Raw genomic sequence first — 27330 nt, 5'->3', positions numbered from 1 at the left:
TGACAGGTAGGGCAAGTACGGTAGGCACTTTTCATGGCCTTAATTTATTTTATTTTACTTTCATTTTTAAATATATTTTTACTGATTTCAGAGAGGGAAGGAGAGGGAGAGAGAGATAGAAACATCAATGATGATGAGAGAATCATTGATCAGTTGCATCCTGCACACCCCACACTGGGGATGGAGCCCACAAGCTGGGTATGTGCCCTGACGGGGAAATGAACCATGACCTCCTGGTTCATAGGTTGGTGCTTAACCACTGAGCCACACCAGCTGGGCTTCACGGCCTTATTAATTAATATTTTCTCACCAATATTGATTCATAAATGCTATCATTTTGTCAGTGGACCAAATGTATGTACAGTAAAGAGTGGAAACTTCACAGTCTCTGGTAGGACTGGATTGTTATTTGGTTTGAACCAGACCTTTCTCTTTTATCAAACTAGCAATTTTTAGATTTCTAATCTTGTGGTTTTTTTCTTCTTCTTCTTCTTTTTTTTCTAAAGCTAATTGTTGGGCTTCTCTAGCCAGTTTTTCTAAATTACTAGCTGGGGAATTACCCCTTTGGACTCTGACATGGGTTTCACTGCTGCCGATTCCTTTAAGGGTTGCATTCCTTGTAGAAGTGTCAGCAAGGTGATTCCCTTTAGCTTCCAAAGAGTCAAGTTTAGAATGCCCTGGGATCTTAATACTAACTAGCTAAAGCATCAGGTAAAAGTATAGCATCCAATAATTCCTGAACATATGGGCCATTAGTTTTATTTCCACTGGAAGTAAGGAAGCCACATTGTTTCCATAACATTACAAAGTCATGAGCTACTGCAAAGGCTTATGGACTACAGTATAAATGCTGGTAGTTTTGCCCTTGGCTAAAACACAAGCTGGAGTGAAAGCATACAATTCAGCCTACTGAGCTGAAGGAGCCAAAGGTAAAAATGCCTCAATTACTTCAATTGCATAATCAGCACAGTACTTTCCATTTTCATTTCTAAAACATGAACCATCTGTAACACATGGGAAAACAGCTTTACCCAGAGGGGCCTCCTGCAAATCATGATGAGGACTCAGAAGGTGATTTGTCAGTGTCAAGCAGTCATGAGGGACTTTATGGGTCTCAGAAGGGCGAAGAATAGTTGGATTAAGGTTATTACAATGCGAAAGAGTTGTGTGAGGAGCAATTAGCAGAAGGATTTCATAGGATAGAAGGCAACTAACTGAAAGATGCTGGGTATAATGAGGATTCAGGAGGGCTTCTACTGAGTGGGGTACAAAGATGGTTAGAGGGGATCCTGCAACAATGTCCTCAGTGGCCTCAACCAAGAGGGCAGTGGCAGCAATGGCTCTAAGGCAAGGGAGGACACAGAGTCCAGTTGCTGACTGAAGTATCCTAGGGATCTATCCTGGTCCCCATGGTTTTTGGGTGAATATCCCAAGGGCATCCCCCCCTTTTTTAAAATAACATTTTATTTTTTAATTTATTTTTATTTATTTCTTTAGTGTCTGAAGTTTTACATGTCTTTTTCCCCAATTGATTCCCCCCGCAGCCATTCCCATCCTGGGCAAGCCCCCACCGCCCCAGTGTCTGTGTCCATTGGTTATGCTAGTATTCATGCATACAAGTCCTTTGGTTGCTCTCTAGTCCCCCCCCCCCCACCCGCCAAGGGCATTCCCTTTTTTATCATATACAAAAGGGAAAAAGGGGCCCTAGCCGGTTGCTTAGTGGTTAGAGCGTTGGCCTGCAGACTAAAGGGTCACTGTTTCAATTCCCCGTCAAGGGCACATTGCAGGCTGGATCCCTGGCCCAGGTCAGGGTGTGTGTGGGAGGCAACCAATCAGTGTGTCTTCCTCACATTGATGTTTCTCTCTCTCTATTTCTCCCCCTCCTCCCTCCCTTCCACTCTCTAAAAAATCAATGGAAAATATCCTTGGGTGAGGATTAAAAACAAAAAAAGGAAAAAGGGATTTGATCATTGGGATGTACAAGAGCAGGTGGATTTATTAAACCCTTCTTTAAGTCTTTAAAGGCTGTGTCCTCCCATTCTTCCCATACAATCGGGTCAGGACAGTCATTCTTTAGTAAAACATACAGAAGTTTTGTTATGAGAAATTCATTATCAGTTTGAAGAAAAGTTTCTCTAAGCTGATCTGAGCCGATTAAGAGGGAGGATTAGAAAAAGCCCCTGAAGTTCCTCAGAGACACATCATTGAGGATTAGGAGGACCTAGGACCTTGAGAAGGCTGGTTAGAAGACTAATTACAAGGCTGAGGGTGCCTGAAGCATTTAAACTTTTGACAATCCCTTTTCCAACATCCTGGCTCTTTGCAAAAATGAGCAGAAACTTCGAGGGTTTGGTTTCGTATCGGGGCTTTCATTTGCCAAGGCTGAAAATGAAAAATCATGGCAGTCTTACTTCTAGGTGGCCCATCTAGAGGACAAGCAAGCTGATTTAGCCAAATTAACTAAATCTAGGATGGACATAGTCTCTCATTCCTAGGCCCCTTAAAAGGGAAACTCTTGGTTTAGCTCATTAACAAGCAATGGAGTTAGAGGTTACCCGAGTGAAATCAACATCTGAAGGAAGGCCGGAATTTTCCTTTAAAGTGACTTTTTGTTAATTATAATAGTCATGAACAGATTCATCAGACTTTTGTGAGCAAGTCTGAATTTTGCTGCAATTCAACAGGCTTTGGGAAATTGCTTGATGTAGTTCTCTAGCAAGTTCTCTAATTTCTTCCCCCAAAATTCGAGGCTTGTTTTTCTAAATCTGTTTCAGGATGATCCCGGGTGGGCAATTTTCATCCAATGTTGAGCCTGGTCTTCACCAACTAACACGAATTAGCTTATGTAAGTCAGAAAACCCAGACTGATAGGTCTGAATAATAATCAAATTCCTCAGCAAACTTGTGAGGAACCTTAGGAAATTCTTTGCTCCAGGGAACATATGAAATGAGGTTTGTTATGATCCCGAGAGCACTTAACTTTAAATGGAAAGATCCTGATAAGTTGAGGAGAAAGGAGTGGGAGAGAATTCAGGGGAAGAAGGCACCAGAAGGGAACTGGGGATAAGGAAGCCTGTAGTGAAGGCAGCATGGTATCAGAGTTGGAACTTGAAATAAGGAATTGGAGAAAAAGACCTTGAGGATACTGGAGAAGAAGCCTGTGGCAAAATATTCATAGGCCCTAGCCTCTTTGGCTCAGTGGATAGAGCATCAGGCCTATGGACTGAAGGGTCCTGGGTTCGATTCTTAGTCAGGGCACATGCCTGGGTTGCAGGCTTGATCCCCGGTAGGGGCAGTGCAGGAGGCAGCCAATCAATGACGCTCTCTCATCATTTATGTTTCTATCTCTCCCTTCCTCTCTGAAATCAATAAAAATATATTAAAAACACACACAGAAACCAAATTGGAGGATTTTTTTAAATATATATTTTATTGATTTTTTTACAGAGAAGAAGGGAGAGGGATAGAGAATTAGAAACATCGATGAGAGCGATCGATCAGCGGCCTCCTGCACGCCCCCTACTGGGGATGTGCCCGCAACCAAGGTACATGCCCTTGACCGGAATCGAACCTGGGACCCTTCAGTCCGCAGGCCGACGCTCTATCCACTGAGCCAAACCGGTTTGGCCAAATTGGAGGATTTTTATTAAAAAAAAAAAAAAAAAAGGGAATAGGGTACCTGGAGATGGGTCCTGAGACAGTGGAGTAGAGGGGAATGGCAAGACAGCCATGTAGATGAAGAGCATGTGGGAAGCCATTTTTCTCTCTTTAAAAATTCAGTTGCCTCTGTTAATTCTAAAACTTTATTTTGCAAAGAGGCAACTTCAGATTCTTGATCTCATTTGGAAGTCTCAACACACCATTCACAATAGGCATTCCCTTTAGCTTTGCCAGTTTTAGTGCTGTTATTGTCCAATTCGCTGATAAGAAAATGAAGTTTGGGAATCTCATAAGTTCCCCACAGTGGCCACTGATTTTTCTGAATTACCATTGGTCAAATCTGTCCATTAGTTAAATATGTGCATAAAAAGTGTTAGAGTCCCTGCAGGAGGGATCGTGTTAAATATTAAATAACTGAGATCCCATTTTTCAGAGACTTTTCTCTAGACTAGAGCAAAGGGCCCAAAGCAGTCTACAACAGCTCAAATTACCTTAACGGTAGAAATCAGCCAGCCTCACTCTAGAACAGTCTGATCATAGAAGGATCAGGCCTAAAGTTTAAAAAGCCTGTTTGGGGAAACAACCTGCTTTCTGGAGAGCCTGCCTATATGTAGGCTGAGCGGCACTTTTTTAATGAGACAGTCTGGTCTAATACCCAACCAGAAGCTAATTTCAGTAGAAATAGCCCGTTTCAAAGGAGATTGAACCAAAGCCAGCTAGTCTCCAAAGATAACCTGATCCTGAAGAAGAAATCAGGCTGCCGTGCCAAATCGAGTACTCGCAGACAAACAAGCAAAGCCTTTTAACAAACAAAAGACACTTTAAAGCCCTAGCTGGTTTGGCTCAGTGGATAGAGCATCAGCCTATAGGCCAAAGGGTTCTGGGTTCGATTCTGGTCAAGGGCATGTGCCTGGGTTGCAGACTTGATCCCCAGTAGGGGGCGTGCAGGAGGCAGCCAATCCATTATTCTCTCTTATCATTGATGTTTCCATATCTCTCTCCCTTTCCCTTTCCCTATTTCTCTGAAATAAATAAAAATATATTTTAAAAAAGACACTTTAAACAGTTTTCGAATAAAACCTTGAGTGAGAGCTTTAAAATGCAAAAAGTGGAAGCTCAATTCCAGGAGAAGCCAGCAGTTAGCCCAAGGGCTTTGTGTGGCGCCAGTGCCTAGTTGCTCACCTGCTCTGATGCTGTTAGGTTCAAGAAGTGGGGGAGAATATACACAATAATTTTTTGTTTTATTTGCCAAAGCAAGATTACCAAGGGCCATGGTCATTTTTCAACTTTTTAATTTGTTGTTCCCGTATCTGCTTTTTATTTATGACCCCTTTCCTCACCAAATATATTTTGTTAATCATTCTAGAAACTGGTGAAAACACTTGACTTACTTTATTCAACTGGAAATATTTCAAACTTTTGGAACTGCCAGGATTTAAAATCAGAGACTGCATTTATTTCTTTTGGAAACAGTTACATGAAAGAACTAGGACATTTCCAGGGGACATTGATCTACTACTGATTGCAACTCACAAGAAGGGGTTCGAGATCAACTTTAAAAGTGCTTACAGCTTTTATTTTATTTTTTAAAAAATATTTTTATTGATTTTTTTTACAAAGAGGAAGGGAGAGGGATACAGAGTTAGAAACATCGATGAGAGAGAAACATCGATCAGCTGCCTCCTGCACACCCCCCACTGGGGATGTGCCCGCAACCAAGGTACATGCCCTTGACCAGAATCAAACCTGGCACCCTTCAGTCTGTAGGCCAACGCTCTATCCACTGAGCCAAACCCGTCAGGGCCCACTTACAGCTTTTAAAAACTTACACATTTATATAATTTTCTCTGATCCTTTATTATATTACCTATGAATTGAGGCTTGAACTATTGGACTGTATTTCTCTTTGATGCTTTTTAGTTCCAAGATTCTAGGAACTTATTTACCTTGGAGAACAAATGTGAAATCTTACGGAGTTCCTTAAAAGTTTCCTGCCAACCCTGTGCATTTCCCATTCCATGTACCTTTGCTGTCTTGTATGTGTTATTCTTGCTTTCATTACAGATTATTTGACTTTGGTATGCAATAGTACTGACCATGTATTAACACTCTTCTTTGGTTACAGATAGGCACTTTGTTTTTAGTTGTAAAATTTTACACAAAAATATCCTGATTTTGGTAATGTATTTTAATCAAGATAGTAGAGAATTTTTGGTGTTTTTTTAGATTTATGCTTTGTTTTACCTGGGAGGAAGTAAGCTTTTGTTGAACAATCATAACAAGAAATATCCTTTTCCTCTAAGACCTTTAAAAAATTAAAATCTATAGAAAATTTGCAGAAGTAGTCAATGAACCCACCTTTCACTCAGATTTACTAATCACTAACATTTCCACATTTGCTTTTTCTTTCTATGTATGGACACCCGCCACGCCCCCCCCCACCCCCCAAACTGGAACCATTTGAGAATTAGTTACAGACATTCTGACACTTCCCCACTGAAATGCCTGAGCATCTTCTAAGACAAGGACATTGATTGTCCTACACAACCACAATGCCATTATTACAGTCCATATTTTAATCCCCCCAGTTGTTGAAATAGCATCTTATATCATCTGTTCTCTCAGTTTACCACTTGTGAGCTAAAATCAACATGGCAGTTGTTATATTTCTTGAGTCTATATTTGAAGAAATGACTTTAATAACTATATGTGATCTTAATAACTATGATATATAACTATATGATTTTAATAACTATATGTTACATGACAGATAACATGTTATATATAAAAACATGGCATATATTGTGTAATGACATGTGTACATATAAAATTAACTCTAAGAAAAACAGAACAGTATTGGTTAATAGTGTTTTAGGATACAAAACTCTAATTTCAAGGGAAGACCTCTAATTAAAACAGGCCTATGGCTGCTTGTTGTCAGAAGTTAGGCTTGTAGTAAATGCTAACCGAGAGTCTTCTTAAATTTTCACTTGCTTCCTTCTGCCAGTCACAGCTCTCATCTCTTATTTTTCCTTTTACCTGTAGACTCAGGTGTGAGGGTAAACCTGCATTGGGAAACAAAATCCACCAATAGATATTGTCATGAAACATTAACTAAAAATATATGGAGACGGGTGATAAATATAGGGTGTGTTCAAAAGAGTGCATTTTGAAACCAGAGAAGGGGAAAAAGTGACAGGCACAAGATTGGTAATGGAAAAATGGAGAGTCAAAGGTTATTTAACACCTCACTGTTCAATTGCTTGATCTTTGGACAGACTTAAGTTTTTCCTGGGAAAACCAAGAGTAACTTATTTTAAAAGCTCCTGGTACCACAGGCTTCCACAGATATGTTATTCAACTCCAAGTCCAGAGTAGGCAGTGCCTAGAGACACACCTTTGGGAAGATGGTACAGAGTCACTATCTGGGCCCTGCAAAACCAATGGGTGTGAAATGCTATCTGTGGGTTTGTGCTGTCTTTGATCCTGAGGTTTAGGAAAGACCCCGACTAAAGTGCAGCTGCCCCTGAAGGGGAGCACCCCTCCCCTTGCCTGCCTTCCCTGTACCCTACGACAGAGCTTACCTTCTTTTTCATGTCCAGCCTTTGCCTGGGCTGTGAGGCTCACTGATTTGGGGGCCTGCCTGTGCTGCCCTGGGGGCTGAGCTCCCAGAAGCCTCTTCATCATAGTCCATACTTACTGAGGTCTGATTTTTTAAAGATATATTTTTATTGATTTCAGAGAAGAAGGGAGAGGGAGAGAGACAGAAACATCAATAATGAGAAAGAATTATCGATCGGCTGCCTCCCGTATGTCCCCCACCAGGGATCGAGCCCGCAACCTGGGCACGCACCCTGCTGGAAATTGAACTATGACCTCCTCGTTCATAGGTGACACTCAACCACTGAGCCACATTGGTGGGGCTGAGGTGTGATTTTTACCATGGAGTGTGTACTGCCCCAACATCTGACCTATTAGCTTGAGAAATCCTCATAGCACCCCTCTACGGAGACATTCAAGGACCTCTTCGAGGTCACATTACTGGGGATTGGTAGTCTTGGATTCGAGTCCAGGCCTGGCCTTCACCCTCAGCCACCATTCCAACTGCCCCTCCCAAGTGGAGGACTTCTGTGAGGAGAGCTGGTCAATGTTAGCATGAGGCCCAGAGGTAGGACTTAGACTTAAATGTATGGTCACACCTGAAGGTATAAGCACATTCTTCTGATGGAAGTAAAAGAGACCTTTTTTTATTGGTGGAAAAGGAAGTTTAAAAGGCTGTAAAAATATATACATATTTATAGCTTGCTTAGTACTTTCACCATTGTAGATTCCATCCTTATGCTGCTCCTCAATGCTGCAGGCTGGGAAGACAGAAAGGGAAGTAACAGTCCTGCATCAGGTGGGAGGTGGGCTTGGGCACTGGGGCTCCTGTGGACTGAAGTGACCATCTGCCTCTTGGGATAATTCAGTGTCTCAGAGACCCTTCCACTGCTCTTAGGCCCACTGACCAGTGCCTCAGTCTCCTCTGTTAGTTTTAGATGAAAATCCAGGGAGATCTCATTATGGAGCACTTGATCAGAATCTGAGACTGTGCTGAACTCTGTTGGAGACATACAAGAAGATGAGCCCACACTTTATGAGAGGAGGTACATAAATGAAAGGATGAAGGAGGTTAAAGTATATAACGGACTATCCATTTCCTATCGTTGCTGTAACAAATTACTACAAACTTAGTGGCTTAAAACAAGGCAAATTTTCTTAAAGTCCTGGAGCTCAGTAATATAAAGTGGGTCGACAGGGCTTTGTTCCTTCTGGAGGCTTTAGGGGAGAATCCGTTTCTTTGCTTTTTCCAGCGTTTGGAGCAGTGATGGCGAACCTATGACACACGTGTCAGAAGTGACACGCGAACTCATTTTTCTGGTTGATTTTTCTTTGTTAAATGGCATTTAAATATACAAAATAAATATCAAAAATGTAAGTCTTTGTTTTACTATGGTTGCAAATATCAAAAAATTTCTATATGTGACACGGCACCAGAGTTAAGTTAGGGTTTTTCAAAATGCTGACATGCCGAGCTCAAAAAGGTTCGCCATCACTGTTCTAGAGGCTGCCTGCATTCTTTGGCTTGTGGCCCCTTCCTCCATCTTCAAAGCCAGCAGGGTGGCCTCTTCTCTCTCTCTCTCTCTCTCTCTCTCTCTCTCTCTCTCTCTCTCTCTCTCTCTCTCATACACACACCTCTACTTTATTGTTACATCTTCATCTCTGACTCTGATCCTCTTGCCTCACTCTTATAAAAACCCTGTGGTGACTTTGAGCCCATCCAGAAAACCAGGGTAATCCTTCCCATCTCAAGAGCCTTAATTTAATCATATCAGCAAAGTCCCTTTTACCACATAAGGTAACATTTTCACAGGTCCTATGACTAAGAGTTGGACATCTTTGGGAGCCCATTATTCAACCTACCAGAAAGACTAATTGCAAATGAATGAAAAGTCTATAGGTTATTTATTTGGTAGGGTGAGCATAACAATGGTATTACTTATGGGGCAATAAGAACTAGAGGGTGCCCCTGACACATGAGCCCTTGTGCAATGGTAGGGAAAAGACATCGTAGGAAAAGTAGTGGAGAGGTGATATGTATGTAGTGGAGTTGTGGGGAGGGGAGCAGAGGGGCCATCGGCAATGGCCTTGGTTGCTTGAGGTAGACACCACAGGTTAGAATAGGTGGGGACCGCTAGATGGGCACTGGAAATATCAGGGGGAACACTGTGTAAAGTACATGATTGTCTAACCCAGGGGTGGGCAAACTTTTTGACTCGAGGGCCACAATGGGTTCTTAAACTGGACCGGAGGGCCGGAACAAAAGCATGGATGGAGTGTTTGTGTGAACTAATATAAATTCAAAGTAAACATCATTACATAAAAGGGTACCGTCTTTTTTTTCAATAGTTTTATTCATTTCTAACGGGCCGGCTCCGGCCCGCGGGCCGTAGTTTGCCCACGGCTGGTCTAACCATGATGCTCTACACCTGGAACTAATACAAAATAATATTGACTGGAATTGAAAAATTTTTTTTAAGAAAACAGAGAGAATGTATGAGGAGAGCAGAGCTAGATGGTTCCTGAATGAGGTGGAGTCTGAGTGCCACATGGGAGAGTTTAGCTTTAATTTGCAGCAATGCAAATTAATATTGATATAATATTGATATAAAATTGGTTTACACTTTATGCTCAACTTGACTATGACTCAGAGAATCAAAATTAGAAGCAGGCTTAAAAAATGAACAGAAAAACTAATGGACAGTAAGAAAGGTTTGGGGAATTTTCGTAAAGGAATATACTAGAAATTTCGAGAGAATCACTGTATGTGTTGTCTAAGAGACTGGAAATGGTTTGTTGGGGGTGGGGTAGGCTTTCCCCAGTGCCTCCAAATGAAATGTCCAAAGGCAAGGGATATGGGGGAAATCATCCTTACCACGGCTCTGTCAGAAGGGTTATGCTTCTTCACCTACTGCCATTTAGGAATGTCTTCTTTGATAAGAGAACCTAACTTTCCTAGACTATTGTTTAAGGTGCCAAGGACTCATGAAGTCTTGAACCCATTACACTTTTATTATGGGCTGCAGAAACTTTGGTAAAGGTTAATTAGTGCTTATTTATCCTTAAGTGGTGCTTTTACATCTCCTTTATCACCACCAATATTCGTTACTTATTGATCCTTTTTTATTTTTTTCTTATGCTATATAACTCAGTTCCAAGAAAGGACAGGTCTGTAGTGGGGATCAGATGACGGCCTGTGTTTATTCAGGCAGGCTGAGGCAATCCTTTTGCAATGGAAGAGGCATTTTTTTTCCTTAGATGCAAGATTTAGGGAATTATGGAAATGTTGGGATTAAAACTAAAGCATATTTGAGGTCCTTTTCTTTCACCACCTCAGTAATGATAAAAATGTTTTGAAACTGATATTCTCCAATCTTTCAGGCTTTTAATGGAAGGAATGCCAGGAACAAAGATGTTTTCCTTAATTTTGTTGTTCAATCAGGTTGCTTATAACCCACGAGGCTGTCATATTATCATCTTTAGAGCTTGCAGGATTGCCTGCTTATTCTGCAAGGCAGCTGGCTGGGGCAGGCTTGGCCAGACATGCACTGTTCTCTATCTTCTTGAACCTCACCTTTCCTGAGTGTTTGGATTCCACCAGCTTGTGCCTGGCCTGGATGTTCTCTGACTGCCTATGTGATGGGCCTCCCCGGATGAGGCCTCCTAAGCCAGGCCAGAGAGCGTGGCAACTCTCCTGCCAGTTCTTGCTCTGTTGCTCTCCTTTCACTGACATTCAGGGCATCATTAGAGTTGGAATGCTACTCCCATCTACTTCCCCATCTTTTCTCCAACATTTTCTTCGTCTTTGTCACTGGTTTCTGTGCTAGCATGTTCTAATCGAAGGCTCTCTGTAGCTGTTACACCTTAGGATTTCTTTCTGTGCTATCATTTCAGGAGAAGGTTGTATTTCTTGCTTCTGAAAACAGTAGGGATAATGTGAACTAATACCCTGGTGGAAGGCCTAAATAATACATTTCACTATTTGGGCCTTACATTTGTTTTTTCATTAAAAGCCAACAGTTCCAAAAGGCCTTTAATGGAACAATTCAGCAATCTTCACCTCCTCTCTACCACCCTCAACTTTTCCAGCTGTTTCTTCTGATATCTACCTCAATGTTTCTAAATAACATTCTCATATTGCTGTTAGGAATTTCCAGACTTTCCCCTATGTTGGAGGAGTATTTAATGTCCTTGGACAGCCTTAGTCACTGCATTTTCCTTCTCTCCCCTGCCCCACTTTTATTTTGGAAATGTTTTCTGGTCTTGAGGTGCTTGTCAAGCTCATCCCAAGTAAGCAGTAAGTCAGGCTTCCTGAGTCATTTGAGTCTATTCTCAGTGGTTCATATGAGAACATTTCTTGAATGCTAGCTGTGCCAATAAGTGAGCAAACTACATCAAAAGACTCTTTCTGAGTAGATGGACCTAGTGCAATAAGTAAGAGCGGGCTGAAAAATCACGGTACACTTAAAAGAAGAATCTAGTAGGAGCTTATTGCTGAGGTCTTCCTAGCTCATTCAAGTTGTCTCAAACATAAGTGGAAACTGGGGCTGTGAATAAACTTAGGACTTCTTACAAGTCTGTGGCAGTCTTATCTGCCCTTTTCTAGAAAACACATAAGGGGCCGGGCGCTTGCAAATTGGAAGCTCATGCCCTCTGTCACCTCACTTCAGTGATACTTAATCTAGGCATAATTAATCAACCAGAGAGGATAGGAAAGAGATGCCAAGGCCAAGAGCACTTCAGAACTGAGCACTCCATTCAGCAGGAGGTGTAATCAAGTTTTTTCTCCGCCCCTTCTCCTCTGTGACTTTAGAGCATACTTGGGACACAGGGTTCGGAAAATTCTTCTGGGGCATTGATAAGATCAGACAAGTTCTTGGAAAATTTTTATCTCGGCAATTCCAGTTGCCAACACTTTCTATAGAGCAATATGTGGTAGTTAGGGTATGGGGGGGAAAACACCAGAAAGAAAGGTTTTTATGAGAGGGAAGCCTGAACAATTTCACTAGAAAAAATTAACTCACCCAACTGTAGTCTAACAACATAAAAAAAATGGAAGTAACAAAACCATGAGATTGTAGTGAACAGAACTGAGAAGACAGCAATGATAATGAGATCGGGATTGTCATAAAAATCACATGTTTATGAATTTCTGTGAAATAATTGTAAAAATAAATCTGAAATGATTTAGTTTGAGTTTGTTCATTCATTCATTCAGTTCATACTATATACCAGTTCCATATATACCAGGGGCTAGGAACACAATGGTAAGTAAAAGCAGCATGCTGCAACTCTCAAAGATTTACAGTCTAGCACACAGAGTACTCTACAGACAACCAACTGACGGATGTGCGGTGATGGGGCAGGCCTAGAGAGAGGACCCTGACTAGACTGTGGTGTCCAGGAATATCACCCTGACTAGACTGTGGTGTCCAGGAATATCACTGCCTGTAGAAGCTCATCTATATATACAAAAGGCTGAGCGACTGTCTGACCGTCCGACCAGTAGCTATGACATGCACTGACCACCAGGGGGCAGGAGCTCAATGCGGGAGCTGCCGAGCTGCCGTGAATTGTCAGTAGTGGTTCTCGGGTGATGCACCCCTGAACCAGAGAGGAGAGAGCCCAATTCTGGGCTGTGTCATCCGAGAATTGCCCTCTCGCAATCTGGGACCCCTTGGGAGATGTCGGAGAGCCAGTTTTAGCCCCATCCCTGCAGGCCAGGCCGAGGGAACCCACCTGCCAGAGGGACCCCACTCATTCTGCAGACAACCTTCGAGCTGCAGTGCCACAGGTGCAGCCGGCCGGGGAGGGGCCATGGGGGGTTGGTTCCAGGGTGTGTCCGGCCCATCTCGCCCAGTCCCGCTCTACCGGCCATTTCTAATTAATTTCAATGTGCACCAATCCGTACACTGGGGCAGTAGTATTGTAGAGTTGAGCTAACATCTCAAGGTTAAGGGGGGTGTGATTTAGGAAAAGAGGGTAGAGGAGTGGGAGAAGATGTTCTGGGCACAGGAAACAGGAGGAACTGAAAGAAGGCCATGTTGATCAGAGCTCAGAGTATGTGTGGAAAGTCATGGTAGGTGAGGCTGGAGGACTAGGCTGGGCTGATACCATGCAGTCAAGGATTTCAAGCAGGAGAAAAACCACATCTACTCTGCCTGTGGTGTACAGGGAGGATGAGGACCATGTGGATATGCGGCAGCCAGTCAGTAAGCTCTGGCTGTAGCTTGGGTGAGGGGCTGTGGTTTGAATGGTGATTGGAGCTGTGAATGAATGTAGGAAGTCTGGAGGGGGAAATAGATAGGATTGGACATATAGGATATGAGGGATGAGGAAGAGGGAGACATCCAGGGTGGCACTTAGATGTCTGACCTTTACAGTGTGCCAGAATTACCTCCTTCTAATGCAGTGGTTCTCAACCTTCCTAATGCCACGGCCCTTTAATACAGTTCCTCATGTTGTGGTGACCCCCAATTTCATTGTTACAAATTGAACATAATGAAAGCATAGTGATGAATCACAAAAACAATATGTAATTATATATGTGTTTTCCGATGGTCTTAGGCGACCCCTTTGAAAGGGTCGTTTGACCCCCAAAGGGGTTGCGACCCACAGGTTGAGAACTGCTGTTCTAATGGTTTCTACAAATAAATACTTTCGGTATACATTTCCACAGAGATTGACAGATCTGCTTATGGAAAATCTTTAGTGGGCAGTGGGAGAGGGAGGTTATTATGGGAGAGAGTGAATACCATGTTATGAGGCCCCAGACATCTAGAACTTGAAGTGTGAACATTGCCCAGAGCTGACAGGTCGAGTAATGATGGGAGGAAGGTCATAAAGACACCCCTTATACATTTTTTACTAGTGATTTGAATGAAAGATGAGAAGCAGACATGGAAAGGAAACATACTGTAAGGCCTGTATAAAGTAGGGATGTATTTGAATAAGAGAATTGGAAGATATATCAGATTTTACTGTTTAGGGAAGATCCTCACTCAATGATCATGACTCTAGAAGTAAAACTTGAAATTTGGGCAATTACATTTTTACAAGATGACAAAACCAGACTTGTTTTGTTTTCTAAGGTGATTGATATGCCGGAACACAACCCTGGCAATTTGGGAGGAACAATGAGACTGGGAATAAGAAGAACTGTTTTCAAAACTGAAAATTCAATATTAAGTAAGTTTCTCAGATTGTTTGTTTTAAGACATTGGGTGTCATTCGCCTTGCCCCTTCCACCTCTCCGCTTTCCTTCCAGACTTCCTCTCACCTGTCTCCCCCTAGCCTCCTGCTTCCCAATTCCTTTCCCTGGAAGGGTTGGTGGAACACACGTGGATGCCCCTTCCCATTTGATCTCCATGATACCCTGTCCAGTGGGCTGTTTGTGATTTACTCATGTTCTTGGACATGATCTTTTACTGGGAGAGCCCTGATTCCAACTTGGTTCTTTTGAATCTCTCCATTATGTTGAAACCCACTCCCTGTTTAATTGTTTCATGTCTGACTAGCTTTAGCCACCAATTTAGGAACTTCTTGAGAATGATAGCAGGTATGTCTCAGAAGTCTATTTCTCTGTTCCCTCAGTAGCTCCAGCATGGGGAGAGGAAAATATGATGCCATATTTGCTGATCTTCCACTCCTGATAAGATTACTCTAATTTCTGTGCAAGTTTGCCTGTAGATTAACATATTCTATGAGAATAACAATGTCAATACCCCCGAAAGCACTTAATTCAATTTAATAAATATATCTTTTAAAAAATATATTTCTTTATTGATTTCAGAGAGGAAGGGAGAAGGAGAGAGAGATGGAAACATCAATGATGATAGAGAACCATTGATCAGCTGCCTCCTGCACGCCCCCTACTGGGGATCGAGCTCGCAGCCCAGGCATGTGCCCTTGGCCGGAATCGAACCTGGGACCCTTCAGTCTACAGGCCGACGCTCTATCCACTGAGCCAAGCTAGGGCTTAATAAATATATCTTTTTTTTTTTTTAATAAATATATCTTGAGTAACTTACGCACCATGCTAGATTCTGCAGATAATAGGACTGGGATAGACACCAGCCCTGCCCTCCCGGGGCCTCAAAACAAGTGGAAAGTGTGATGAAAGGCTTAGTGCAAGGTGCTAACGGGGTTGTCTACAGAGGAGGGAGCCCAGTATCTGGGGCATCCAGCATCATTCCTGTGAAGTTTTAAGAATGTCTGAGAAAAATGCCTTCTTAACTCAAAGAAGAATCAGATCAGAAATATGAGTTTCTCCTTTAAGGATAATAAATAGCTTGTAAGGAATATAAAGTTTCCTAGCAAGCATACAATTGAAAAAGGAAAAGTTTTAAAGGGTACACATTTTCCCTGCTTTCTCTGGATAAGAAATCATTGTCTCTAAGTGATTTTTTCTTTAAGAATATAAGAATTTTTCCTCTTTGTGGCTATTAACAACGTCTTTGACTTTCAAATGTTTTAAAACATTTGACACTTTGCTTTGTTCAAATGATTGCCTAAGTGACCAAAAGTAGTTAGACATTTAATGTTTTTAAATTGCATTTGTAAAAGATTCAGTGATAATTGTATTAAGCTTTTAAAAAGAGCATTTGTTCAATATATTTTAATATTTTATCTGTCTTGATAGAAATAAGACTGATTTAGGATTTGTTTTTCTTTACCTAATGTTAATGATTTTTATTAATTTTAAACACAACACTAAAACTTGTTGCTTAATGTCTTTTGCCTGCCTGGAAAAATATTTTAAACAGCCTCATTGATATTTACACACTATACAATTCATCTGTGAAAAGTGTACAATTTACTGTGGGGTTTTTTTGTGTGTTTTTTAAAAATATATTTTATTGACTTTTTACAGAGAAGAAGGGAGAGAGATAGAGAGTTAGAAACATCGATGAGAGAGAAATATCGATCAGCTGCCTCCTGCACACCTCCCACTGGGGATGTGCCCACAACCCAGGCACATGCCCTTGACCGGAATCGAACCTGGGACCCTTCAGTCCGCAGGCCGATGCTCTATCCACTGAGTCAAACCGGTTTCGGCCAATTTACTGTGTTTTTTTTTTATTGATTTCACAGAGTTGTGCAGCTATCACCACAGTCAATTTTTGAACATTTTTATCACCTCAAAAAGAAACCTTGTTCTTTTTAGCTATCACCACCAACCCTCCAGTCCTAAGCAACCATCAATCTACTAACTGTCTCTATAGTTGCCTATTCTGGACATTTCATATAAATGGAACCATATGACGTGTGGTATTTTGTTGGACTTATTTTATTTAGCATAATATTTTCTTTTAAAAATATTTTTATTGATTTCAGAGAGGAAGGGAGAGGGAGAGAGAGAAACATCAGTGATGAGAGAGAACCATTGATCGGCTGCCTCCTGCATGCCCCACACTAGGGATGGAGCCAGCAACCTGGGCATGTGCCCTGTCTGGGAATCAAATTGTAACCTCCTGGTTCATAGGTCGACGTTCAACCATTAAGCCACGCTGGCCAGGCTAGTATAATACTTTCAAAGTACATCCACATTGTAGCATGTATTAGTATTTCATTCCCTTTTATGTCTAAATAATATTCCATTGTTTGGACGTAAAACATTCTGTTTATTCATTCATCAGTTGTTTGGTATTTGGGTTCTTTCCAGGCTTGCCTTAAATTGAAATTATGCTTCATAAGCATATGAACCCGTGGTCCCCAGCAGGCATAAAGTTTTGCCTTCCCACCTGTGTGCGGTTTTCCACAGGTCTCCCAAAAAGGTTGTGTCAGAGATAAGAAATAAATACAGGACCACTGTGCATGGCTTTATTGAGTGTCATAAAAATATAAAAGCATATATAGCACCTTAGTGTCATATGGGTTCCCCCCCCCCCCCCCAGTCATCATATTTCTTTTGTAAGAATTTCTATTTTTCACAAGCCGGCACATTTCTTTTGTAGGATTTGTTTTTCTCTAGTCAGCCCATTTATTTTGTAGACTTTTTTTTCCCCCTAGTCAGCACATTTCTGTAAGAATGGTAGGAACAAAATACATTTGGCTACATTGCCTGTGACAATGACTTATTGTTTTGATGAAAAGCATTTTGATGCTCTTCATTCTTTATTTATATTTGATTTATAGGCCGGGCTTGCAATGCTCTGGATTAAATGGAAAAACAGGAAAGTAAAGAGATCTTTCTGTTTTGTTTTATTTTGTTTGTTTGTTTTAGTAAAAGAGAATACTTTAAAATAGGATCAAAGCCTAAAAATATTTATAGACACAATGGCTGGATTACTAGAGTGATTCCACCTTTTATATTCATCAAGAACAATTCCTCTTTTCTTCTTACTCATCTGTTAGTTCCTTAAGGGTTATGAAAACTATGGATTTGATTTTTCTTCTTTTTGAAAAAATGTTTTTATTGCTTTCAGAGAGGAAGGGAGAGGGAGAGAGAGACATAAACATCAATGATGAGAGAGAATCATTGATCGGCTGCCTCCTGCACGCCCCACACTGGGGATCGAGCCTACAACCTGGGCATGTGCCCTGACTGGGAATCGAACTATGACTTCCAGGTTCATAGGCTGATGCTCAACCACTGAGCCAGGCTGGCCGGGCTGATTTTTCTTCTTTTTAAGCACTTCATTGAGGAAAGATTGACATACAAGAAGGTATACATATTTAATGTATACAACTTGTTGAATTGAATCTGAGTTTCCTGAAGTGGAGATTTGGTAAAAGTACTGCTAATCATCATTTGTTCTATTTATAGGAAATGTGTTCCCAGAGGCTCACTCCCATCATGTGTTTTGAGAGAGAGAGAGAGAGAGTGTGTGTGTGTGTGTGTGTGTGTGTGTGTGTGTGTGTGTGTGGTGTCTTGGTCTGCAAAAACCTTTTCTTATAAAAGGACTAATGATAGTGTATTTGACATTTTTTCAAACTATATATTTCTGACCCTTCTTTTAAGTATTAATTGCGTAGTCATGGTCTTTTCCAAACTTTATCTATCATGCTTAGTTTTTATATAGTCTTGTATTATAGCACGACTTTTTAAAATTTTTTTATTGCCGAAACCGGTTTGGCTCAGTGGATAGAGCATCGGCCTGCGGACTGAAAGGTCCCAGGTTCGATTCCGGTCAAGGGCATGTACCTGGGTTGCGGGCACATCCTCGGTGGGGAATGTGCAGGAGGCGGCTGGTCGATGTTTCTCTCTCATCGATGTTTCTGACTCTCTATCTCTCTCCCTTCCTCTCTGTAAAAAATCAATAAAATATAAAAAAAATTTTTTTATTGATTTCAGAGAGGAAAGGGGAGGGAGAGAGACAGAAACATCAATGATGAGAGAGAATCATGGATTGTCTGCCTCCTGCACACCCCACACTGGGGATCAAGCCCGCAACCCAGTCATGTGCCCTACCGGGAATCAAACCGTGACCATCTGATTCATAGGTTAATGCTCAACCACTGAGCCTTGTCGGCTGGGCATATAAATTTTAATTAAGTTAAGGAACTGAAACCTACTGATTGATTTCCTATTAAAAATTTCAGGTTGTTTCCTGCATTTTGTTAGAAAAATGCTGATGGGAAGGAATATCTTGACACAGAGTTTATGTAATTTTTTTATTTCCTTGGGATAGATTTCTTGGAGTCAGACTGTTAGGTCAAAGGGTATGAACACTTTTATGACTAATACTTCTGCCGGATGGTTTGAAAGAAGAGGTGAACCAGTTCATAATGAACTGTACAGTAGTGCTCTTGCTTTCTCTAGACTTGGTCTTTTTGCTAGTATACTTATGATTTTTCTTCTTGCTCTATGAGCAAGAACAAAAAAGCCCCCCCCCCATTTTTTTAGGTGCTAAAGTGAACATTATTAGAATCATAAGTAAATCACAACAAATGACACAGCTGATAAGCTGACAAACAGCATAAGTATCACTTATGGATGAGGGATTGTACGAGGGAGGGCTTTTGAAAGATATTACATTTTATTAGCTTCTAAATAATAAAATATTAAATAAAATAATAGGCCTACTTATGCTGTTATGATTGTTGTGAGGATTAAATAAGTAATTCAGGCAAAGCACTTGCCTATAGTAATATTCACTATTTTTAGTATTTATGTACATACAACCTGGTTAAGTCCCCGATTACCTCTGCAAAGAGAGTCTCAGTGTGCTACTTTACCCAGGGGAAGCATGGAAATCCACTCAGATGAGTGACATCCCAAGCTCCTTTGTGCACAGCTTGGAACGCAGGTGTGCTGATGCCAAAGGCAGTTCTCAGTGACTCCTCCAAAGACAAAGCCACTTTCATATTTATAATCTAATTTAATTTGTTTCAATGCGATTTTTATTTGTAGCCCTTGGCACATAGATAGTGTTCAATATACGCTTGTGGTACCAAATCGATTGTGGTGACTCAATTCTAATCCCCTGAATTGAGAATTTCTGGAGTTTTAATTTTTCATGATCTCTCACTCAGAATCAAACCTGTGCATTTGGGAAAACACAGAAAACCAAGACAACTGTTTTGGGTTTTTTTTTCTCTTTTAAAACTTTGAAAATATAAGATGATCTTCTCTTCCATTCATGATCCAACACTGTGATGGATCTAGTTTCCATGTGGCTTCTTCTGTAAGTCCTTGGTTATAAGGCTTCTCTCCAGCTAGTCTTCAGCAAAAGATTTTGTGAGCTCCAGACCACACAATAATGTCTCCTTTGTGTGCACGGGTGGAATTGTTGAAACAGAGGTGCAGAGCTGAATGGGGAGGGAGGATATTGTGGGAGAGATCCCAGAGATCTGCTCGCTCCCAAACCAGCCTATCTTGTTTTTCTGAGGGGATGGGATTATGTGTGTGGGGGGAGTCCTGAGAATCAGATGATGAGTTGTATGTGACTTCTTGTTCCTAACTGGCACTCTTCATAAAGCCTAGATGCTCAAACTTAAAGAGTCTTGCCTACAGTGCTGTTAGAGTTCTGGTGGGAGGACCCAGCAAGCTTTCTGTATGTAAGGAACAGCAGAGTCTATTTAAGAAGATGGGGCCATGGGATGTAGACCTAAGCTTTCTGAGAAAGGACAAGGGGGCCTGAACCTCCTCATTATTTTCCTACAAGGAAGCTCCATTTCCCTTGTTTTTTTTACAGTTAAAAGAAACAACAACTTGCCTAAGGCTAGTTGATTTTTTAAAAAGTTACTTGTAGCCGAAACCGGTTTGGCTCAGTGGATGGAGCGTCGGCCTGCGGACTGAAGGGTCCCAGGTTTGATTCCGGTCAAGGGCATGTGCCTGGGTTGCGGGCATATCCCTAGTAGGAGATGTGCAGGAGGCAGCTGATCGATGTTTCTCTCTCATCGATGTTTCTAACTCTCTCTCTCCCTTCCTCTCTGTAAAAAATCAATAAAATATATTTTTAAAAAAAGTTACTTGGAAATTGTTTGGAATTTTAACCCCCAAGTGAAACTTCTTCCATTACTGAGATTTTAGGCACCCCAAATTGCAAATGGCTAATAGCTGAACAATCTGCAGTAACATTGCTCCAAAGGAAGAAAACTTGTGTGAGTGAAATAGAATTACCTAAATGGGGATCTTCCCAAGCTAACTGTCCTCAGCCCAGGTGACAGATGTCATCTCTAGTGCCCTTCCAACTTGTAGCCTTTGGTTTTATTTCAGGTTCTATAATACATTTCTGAGGCAACTTAGTCCTTAGTTCCTGGGTCTTGGTTTCAGGATTGTAGAATGCCCTCAGAAGTTGGGGCTAACTGGTAGATGAATTCTCAGTACAAAACCCTCTCGGAATTCACGACCAGTTACTTGATGTGTGTGGCTGAGTCAAGTACAGCATCTCTTGGCTCTGTTATGGGACCTAAAGTCATAGACTCAGTGACAGGGCTCAGAAGGAAGGTGGAGGGCACGAACCCTGCCTTGATGTCTCTTTCAGTCAACCTGGGTCATTCAAGCATCCACACCAAAAGGCAATATACATGCACTATGTTTTTAGAGTCTCTTGCACCATAGGTAGAATTAGGCTTCACTGCTCTCTTTTCCCCTGCGCCTTCCCATTTATGGACTTTTTAGAATGTTTTCAGGATATTTCTCTTCTCTTCCATTCATGATCTAACATTGTGATGGATCCAATCTCCATGTGGCTTCTTCTGTAAGTCCTTGGTCATAAGGCTTCTCTATAGCCAGTCTTCAGTTGGTTATCCAGGATGGTTTTTCTACAATTTAGCTGTAATTCGAGTGTGGTCCTGGGAGGAGGTTAGTGTAGCTTCCACCTAATCCACCACCATCTTGGATCTCTCCAAGGCCCTTTGTTATTGTACTTTATTTTGCATTTCTTTCCATTGCTACAAAGTAGAAACTCCTTCCCCCCTAAATATTGAATTACTTGTGTGTATACTGCCCATGTCTCAAGTCTCCACTAGCACTTAAACATGGGAAGGGAGCTATCTATCTGCCCAAAGTCTATTACCTAAATGGCCTAAACCAGGCATCTGTAAACTTTTTTCTCTAAAGAGCCAGATAGGAAACATTTTTGGCTGTGAGGGCATATGATCTCTGTCACACTACTCAACTCTGCCATTATAGTGTAAAAGTAGCCACAGGTAAATATGTAAATGGATGAGCGAGGTTGTGTTTTAATAAACCTTTATTTATGGGGACTGAAGTTTGAATTTCATGGCATTTTCATGCATCATGAAATAGTCTTTTTTTAAAATATATTTTTATTGATTTCAGAGAGGAAGGAAGAGGGAGAGAGAGATAAAAACATCAACGATGAGAGAAAATCATTGTTTGGCTGCCCCCTACATGCCCCACAACTGGGGATTGAGCCCGCAACCCAGGGCTGTGCCCTGACCGGGAATCAAACCATGACCTCCTGGTTCATAGGTCGATGTTTAACCATTGAGCTACACCAGCTGGGCATGAAATATTCTTCTTTTGATTTTTTCAATCATATGAAAATGTAAAACCATTGTCAGTCCAAGAGCTGAACAAAAAGAGTTAGGGGAATCCTGTTTTGCCTCAGGGTTGCCAAGGTTTGCTCGACCCTGATCTAGACAGAAGAAGCACAGGCTGAGTGAAACACACCCACAAAGGCTGCTATCCTCCTGAAGAGGGTTCAAGGACACCTCCCCACGTGTCCACTTGCTGCCTAAATATCCTATTTAGTGACAGAATAAGGCCAAGAGGGCTTTCAGAAGTCATTTGATCCAACCTCTATTTTTCAGCTGAGGAGTGGAGGGCCATGAAGTGGCTCACAGTCAGTGGGTGGTCAGAACAGGCCTGCTCACTACTTTTCTCACATAGTTTCTATTCTCTACTGGAACACGTGGCCTTGGCTCCACAGCCCACCATTACATTCACTCTCTCAACCCTCCTAATGCCGCGACCCTTTCATACAGTTCCTCATGTTGTGGTGACCCCCAACCATAAAATTATTTTCGTTGCTACTTCATCACTGTAATGTTGCTACTGTTATATGAATTATAATGTAAATATCTGATATGCAGGATGTATTTTCATGGTTACAAATTGAACATCATGAAAGCATAGTGATTAATCACAAAAACAATATGTAATTATATATGTGTTTTCCGATGGTCTTAGATGACCCCTGTGAAAGGGTCGTTCGACCCCCAAAGGGGTCGCGACCCATAGGTTGAGAACCGCTGCTCTAAAATGTAACTCTCAAAACACACATTTTACAATTGTTAAATGCTTCTTTACCTTTCAGATATGTATATTTTACTGCATGTAAGTTACACCTCAATTTGAAAAAAACACCCCATATTTTAGATGGGAACGTAGATGGTAGGACTTATCCCCTTATAGTGACACCTTATTTTGGTTGATTAACTCATTAGATGACTTTTGAAAAGTAAGGGTACTTGAGCCCTAACCGGTTTGGCTCAGTGGATAGAGCCTCCACCCTCAGACTGAAGGATCCCCGGTTCAATTCCGGTCAAGGGCATGTACCTTGGTTGCGGGCACATCCCCAGTAGGGAGTGTGCAGGAGGCAGCTGATCGATGTTTCTCTCTCATCGATATTCTACTCTCTATCCCTCTCCCTTCCTCTCTGTAAAATCAATAAAAATACATTAAAAAAAAGTAAGGGTACTTTGAAGAGTGAGAAATCTAGAGTGAAGTGTGGCTAGAGATGAAGGGGGTCAGGCTCAGGTGAGAGGGGAGAGAGGACACCGAGGAACATTTTTATGGGAGGGCTTTAAGATTCCAAAAGTGAACTTGATCGTTTTGCCTGTGGCTCAGCTGAGCATGAGAGATGGGAAGATAAGAGAGTACAAAGCAATTCAGACAAGGTTCAGGCTCTTTCAGGGGACAGCTGACAACTTGTTTGATGTGTTTCCAAAGTGTTACAGGCACCAGGCTTACGTTTTTTTGGTCAGTTCCCAGACATGTTGCCACGACTTGCCCTGGAGTGGAAGCAAGTCTTTATCTGTGCCAAGTGTGGTTTTCAAACCAAAGTGCCACCTACCAGAAAGAACATGTTTTTTGGATCAGTCAGGTGACGTGTTTGAATACAGCACACTCTGGTGTATGTGCGCTGGTAGAAATGCTAGAGTAAACTCAATTTAAAGCAGTCTGAATTCCACATGCAATTTGTATAACTCTGCCCTCCAAATCAGCATCCAAATGGTTAGGGAGCCCTTGCCTTTAGAAACAGAGGAATGCCAGGGGTGGAAGGGTGCAGAGGAGCCCTGAGGGCTCCGAGAGGCATAGAAGGGAAAGGGCCAGCCCCCGAGCCCTGTGCTGAGCTGTGCAGGAGGGGGCATTGTTAAAAGTGAGTGGATGTCATTTGCCCTTTAGGGGTGTCCAGACATGTGGAGGCGGAACACCAGGACATACTGAAAAGAGCCAGGAGCCCCCTCCCCTGCAGGGCACCGGACACACTGGAGACCAGATTCTGGTGATTCCCCATTCAGAATTCTGAGATAATAACCCTCATCTCAGGGCAGGTGACAACGAGGACAGTGAGAATTGACTTGGCACTGGCAGATGTCACCTGGCAGGCGAAGCTGGGAGAGCTCCTCTGGGTGATGCCACAGGCAGTGTGGCAGAGTCTAGAGTGCAGAAGGCCAGCTCAGCCAGCTGGAATCAGAAGGTAGAAATTGAATGTTTTAGAACAAGACTTCACTCTTTTTGGGGATCTTCCTTGCATCTATAATAATAAAAGTGTGATATGCTAATTAGACTGGATGTCCTTCTGGATGACCTTCCGGATGAAGCCAGGGCTGTGAGGGAAGCCCGGGTCCCTGGTGCCAGAGGAAAGCTGGTGCCAGCAGCCCAGGGAAGGAAGGCCTACTCTTGCATGAATTTCGTGCATCGGGCCTCTAGTTTTCTTATGAGAAGGACTTGCCCGGCCAGTGTGGTTCAGTGATTGAACATCAACCTGTAAACCAGGAGGTCATGGTTCGATTCTTGGTCAAGGCACATGCCTGGATTGCAGGCTCGATCCCCAGTGTGGGGCGTGCAGGAGGCAGCTGATCAATGATTCCCTCTCATCATTGATGTTTCTATCTCTCTCTTCCTCTCCCTTCCTCTCTGAAATCAATAAAAATATATTTTCAAAAAAGAAGGAAGAGGACTTGACTAAACTCTAGGTTCTACTTTACTGTAAAAGAACAAGGTTTTTGTTCTGAGACCACAGAGGCAAGAGGGTACTGAGTGGGTCCCAGTGTTAATGAGCTGGGTAAAATTCATGGTATTGGAAAGTCAGAGTGGTTCAATCTCCCATTTGAAAGAACTGAAAGAAATAGGGGTATGGGGAGACAAATTATCATGGGCTGGAAAAATCGTTTTTGCTTTCTTATCTCTTATCAAAGCATTGATAGAGAAAAACAGTTTCTGGTTCCTGGTGTAATTAGATTCTTGGGAAGCTTAAGGGGAAAAAAACATACCTTGCAGAAAGTCTTGGCTGGGTTAATGAGGTGATTTACAAAACAGTTTAAAAGAGGTCACCAGGGATGTAGGGGTGCCGAAGGTCTATGCCACGGCAATTTGTCGTGCTGAGACACAAATTCGAAAGGATCATGGGGCCTCTGACAGTGTGCCAGCAGCGAGCCTGCTGCCTCCCCATGGACAGGCCACACTGCAGAGTGGCTCTTTTCCACGGCTTTGTCCTGCCTTTTGCTGGGAAAACCATTTGCTATAGTGTATTTGGTGTTTTTTAAAAATATATATTTATTGATTTCAGAGAGGAAGGGAGAGGGAGAAAGAGAAACATCAATGGTGAGAGAGAATCATTGATTGGCTGCCCCCTGCATGCCCCCCACTGGGGATTGAACCCGCAACCCGGGCATGTGCCCTGACTGGGAATTGAACCGTGACCTCCTGGTTCATAGGTTGTTGCTCAACCGCTGAGCCACACCCAGCTGGGCTAATGTGTATTTGTTAATATGGGAGTTCATAGGTCTTAGACATAGCTCCTTTAGTCATAACAGATAGCATTTATGTTTCCCTTACTGGACTAACACTGTCCTGAGTACTTCACCCAGGGGAGCTAGTGGAGTGGTTAGCAGTCTAGCCCCTGGGACCACACTGCCCCATCAGAGGCCTTAGCTGCTATGTATGCCTCAGTTTCTGTATCTGTAAAACAGACGTAAGAATAGCACCTGCCTCATGAGTTTCACGTGAGAATTAAATCAGTCATATATGTGGGTCTTTAGAACAGTGCTTGGCACAGAAAAAGCATTATTCAAGTGTGGCTATTAGGATCATAAATGTGAAGGGTTTATTGTATTGACCTGTGATTCTCCCAAAGCTCAGGGTAAACTTCAGTTAGTGACCTAGTATTGAAAGTGGGGTCCCACTAGGGCAGTGGGAAGGGAGAAGGGATGAGCCCGAGGAGAGGGGGAGCAGATAGCCCCTTTACCTTGCTCCCCACCTCCTAAGATGGACTAGTAGAAGAATACAGAAAATGTAAGAAAAGAGATGTTAAAACTAGGATAAACATACTAAATGGGGGTGGGGGAGAGAGACAAACAATGAAAAAGAGGGTAACTTTGCAATGTAGAACTAAAGGCAAGGACTAGCATTTTTAAAGTAGAAAGTTAGCATTTTGATACCAGAAAATTGAAGAGCAGATTATAAAAAATAAAAGTAGGGAAAGGGGAGGAGTTTAGATATTTGAAATGTGATGTTTTATAAAATTTAAAGGAATGATAACTAAAATCCAAAAGTAATAAATGAAGATGAAACATTGTGGCTGGCCTTACTCACTTTCTAAGCACCAGTAATTAAGGTATTATGTAGCCGGCTGGCTTGGCTCAGTGGTTGAGCATTGACCTATGAATCAGCAGGTCATAGTTCCATTCCCAGTCAGGGCACATGCCCAGGCTCGAACCCGTGTGGGGCATGCAGGAGGCAGCTGATCAATGATTCTCTCTCATCATTGATGTTCCTATCTCTCTCTTACTCTCCCTTCCTCTCTGAAATCAATAAGAAATATATTTTTTAAAATTAAGATATTATATATGTCATTTCAGTTGTACCTGTCAATGTCCCCAGGATGTAGCTTCATTTTGCATGAGAGAAGGGAATCTTAGGAAGGTTAAGTTCACTTGCTAGAATGCTAGTCCTGAGCTTATTTCAGAGCCTGAATTCTTTTTTTTTTAAATATATTTTTATTGATTTTTTGCAGAGAGGAAGGGAGAGGGATAGAGAGTTAGAAACATCGATGAGAGAGAGACATCGATTAGCTGCCTCCTGCACACCCCCCATTGGGGATGTGCCCGCAACCAAGGTACGTGCCCTTGACCGGAATCGAACCTGGGACCCTTCAGTCCGCAGGCCGATGCTCTATCCACTGAGCCAAACTGGTTAGGGCAGAGCCTGAATTCTTGACCGCTTCACTATACCGAATGGCTGGACCTTAATCAAACAGGGGAATGGCAAAAACTAACAGCTTCCAGAGCTCAAAGCATCCTTGTGCCGAGAGCCCTGAGACAGTTTCTCAGGTTTCAAGAGAAGTGTCTTGTGGGAGGAGAGCAGGGGTGCAGAAAGTAAAGACCCCATCCCTGGCTTCTGAAAGGCATTCTGAAACCATGTTTTTGGCA

General features: G+C 42.1%; 1 protein-coding gene across 3 annotated transcripts in view; it reads left to right on the top strand.

The window, feature by feature from the left end:
- The window catches only part of CTPS2 (CTP synthase 2), a 124245-nt gene that overhangs the window by 66923 nt on the left and 29992 nt on the right, over window positions 1-27330 (top strand). For all 3 annotated transcript variants that reach the window (XM_081080945.1, XM_081080947.1, XM_081080946.1), the window contains one exon: window positions 14352-14448. In XM_081080945.1, coding sequence (XP_080937071.1) covers window positions 14352-14448 — 97 coding nt within the window. The remainder of the gene's footprint in view (window positions 1-14351; window positions 14449-27330) is intronic.

This window comes from Myotis nattereri (genome assembly GCF_964212035.1).
Source record: "Myotis nattereri genome assembly, chromosome: X".
In the NCBI taxonomy this organism is placed as follows: domain Eukaryota; kingdom Metazoa; phylum Chordata; class Mammalia; order Chiroptera; family Vespertilionidae; genus Myotis; species Myotis nattereri.
This window is presented reverse-complemented; position numbering and strand designations above follow the sequence as displayed.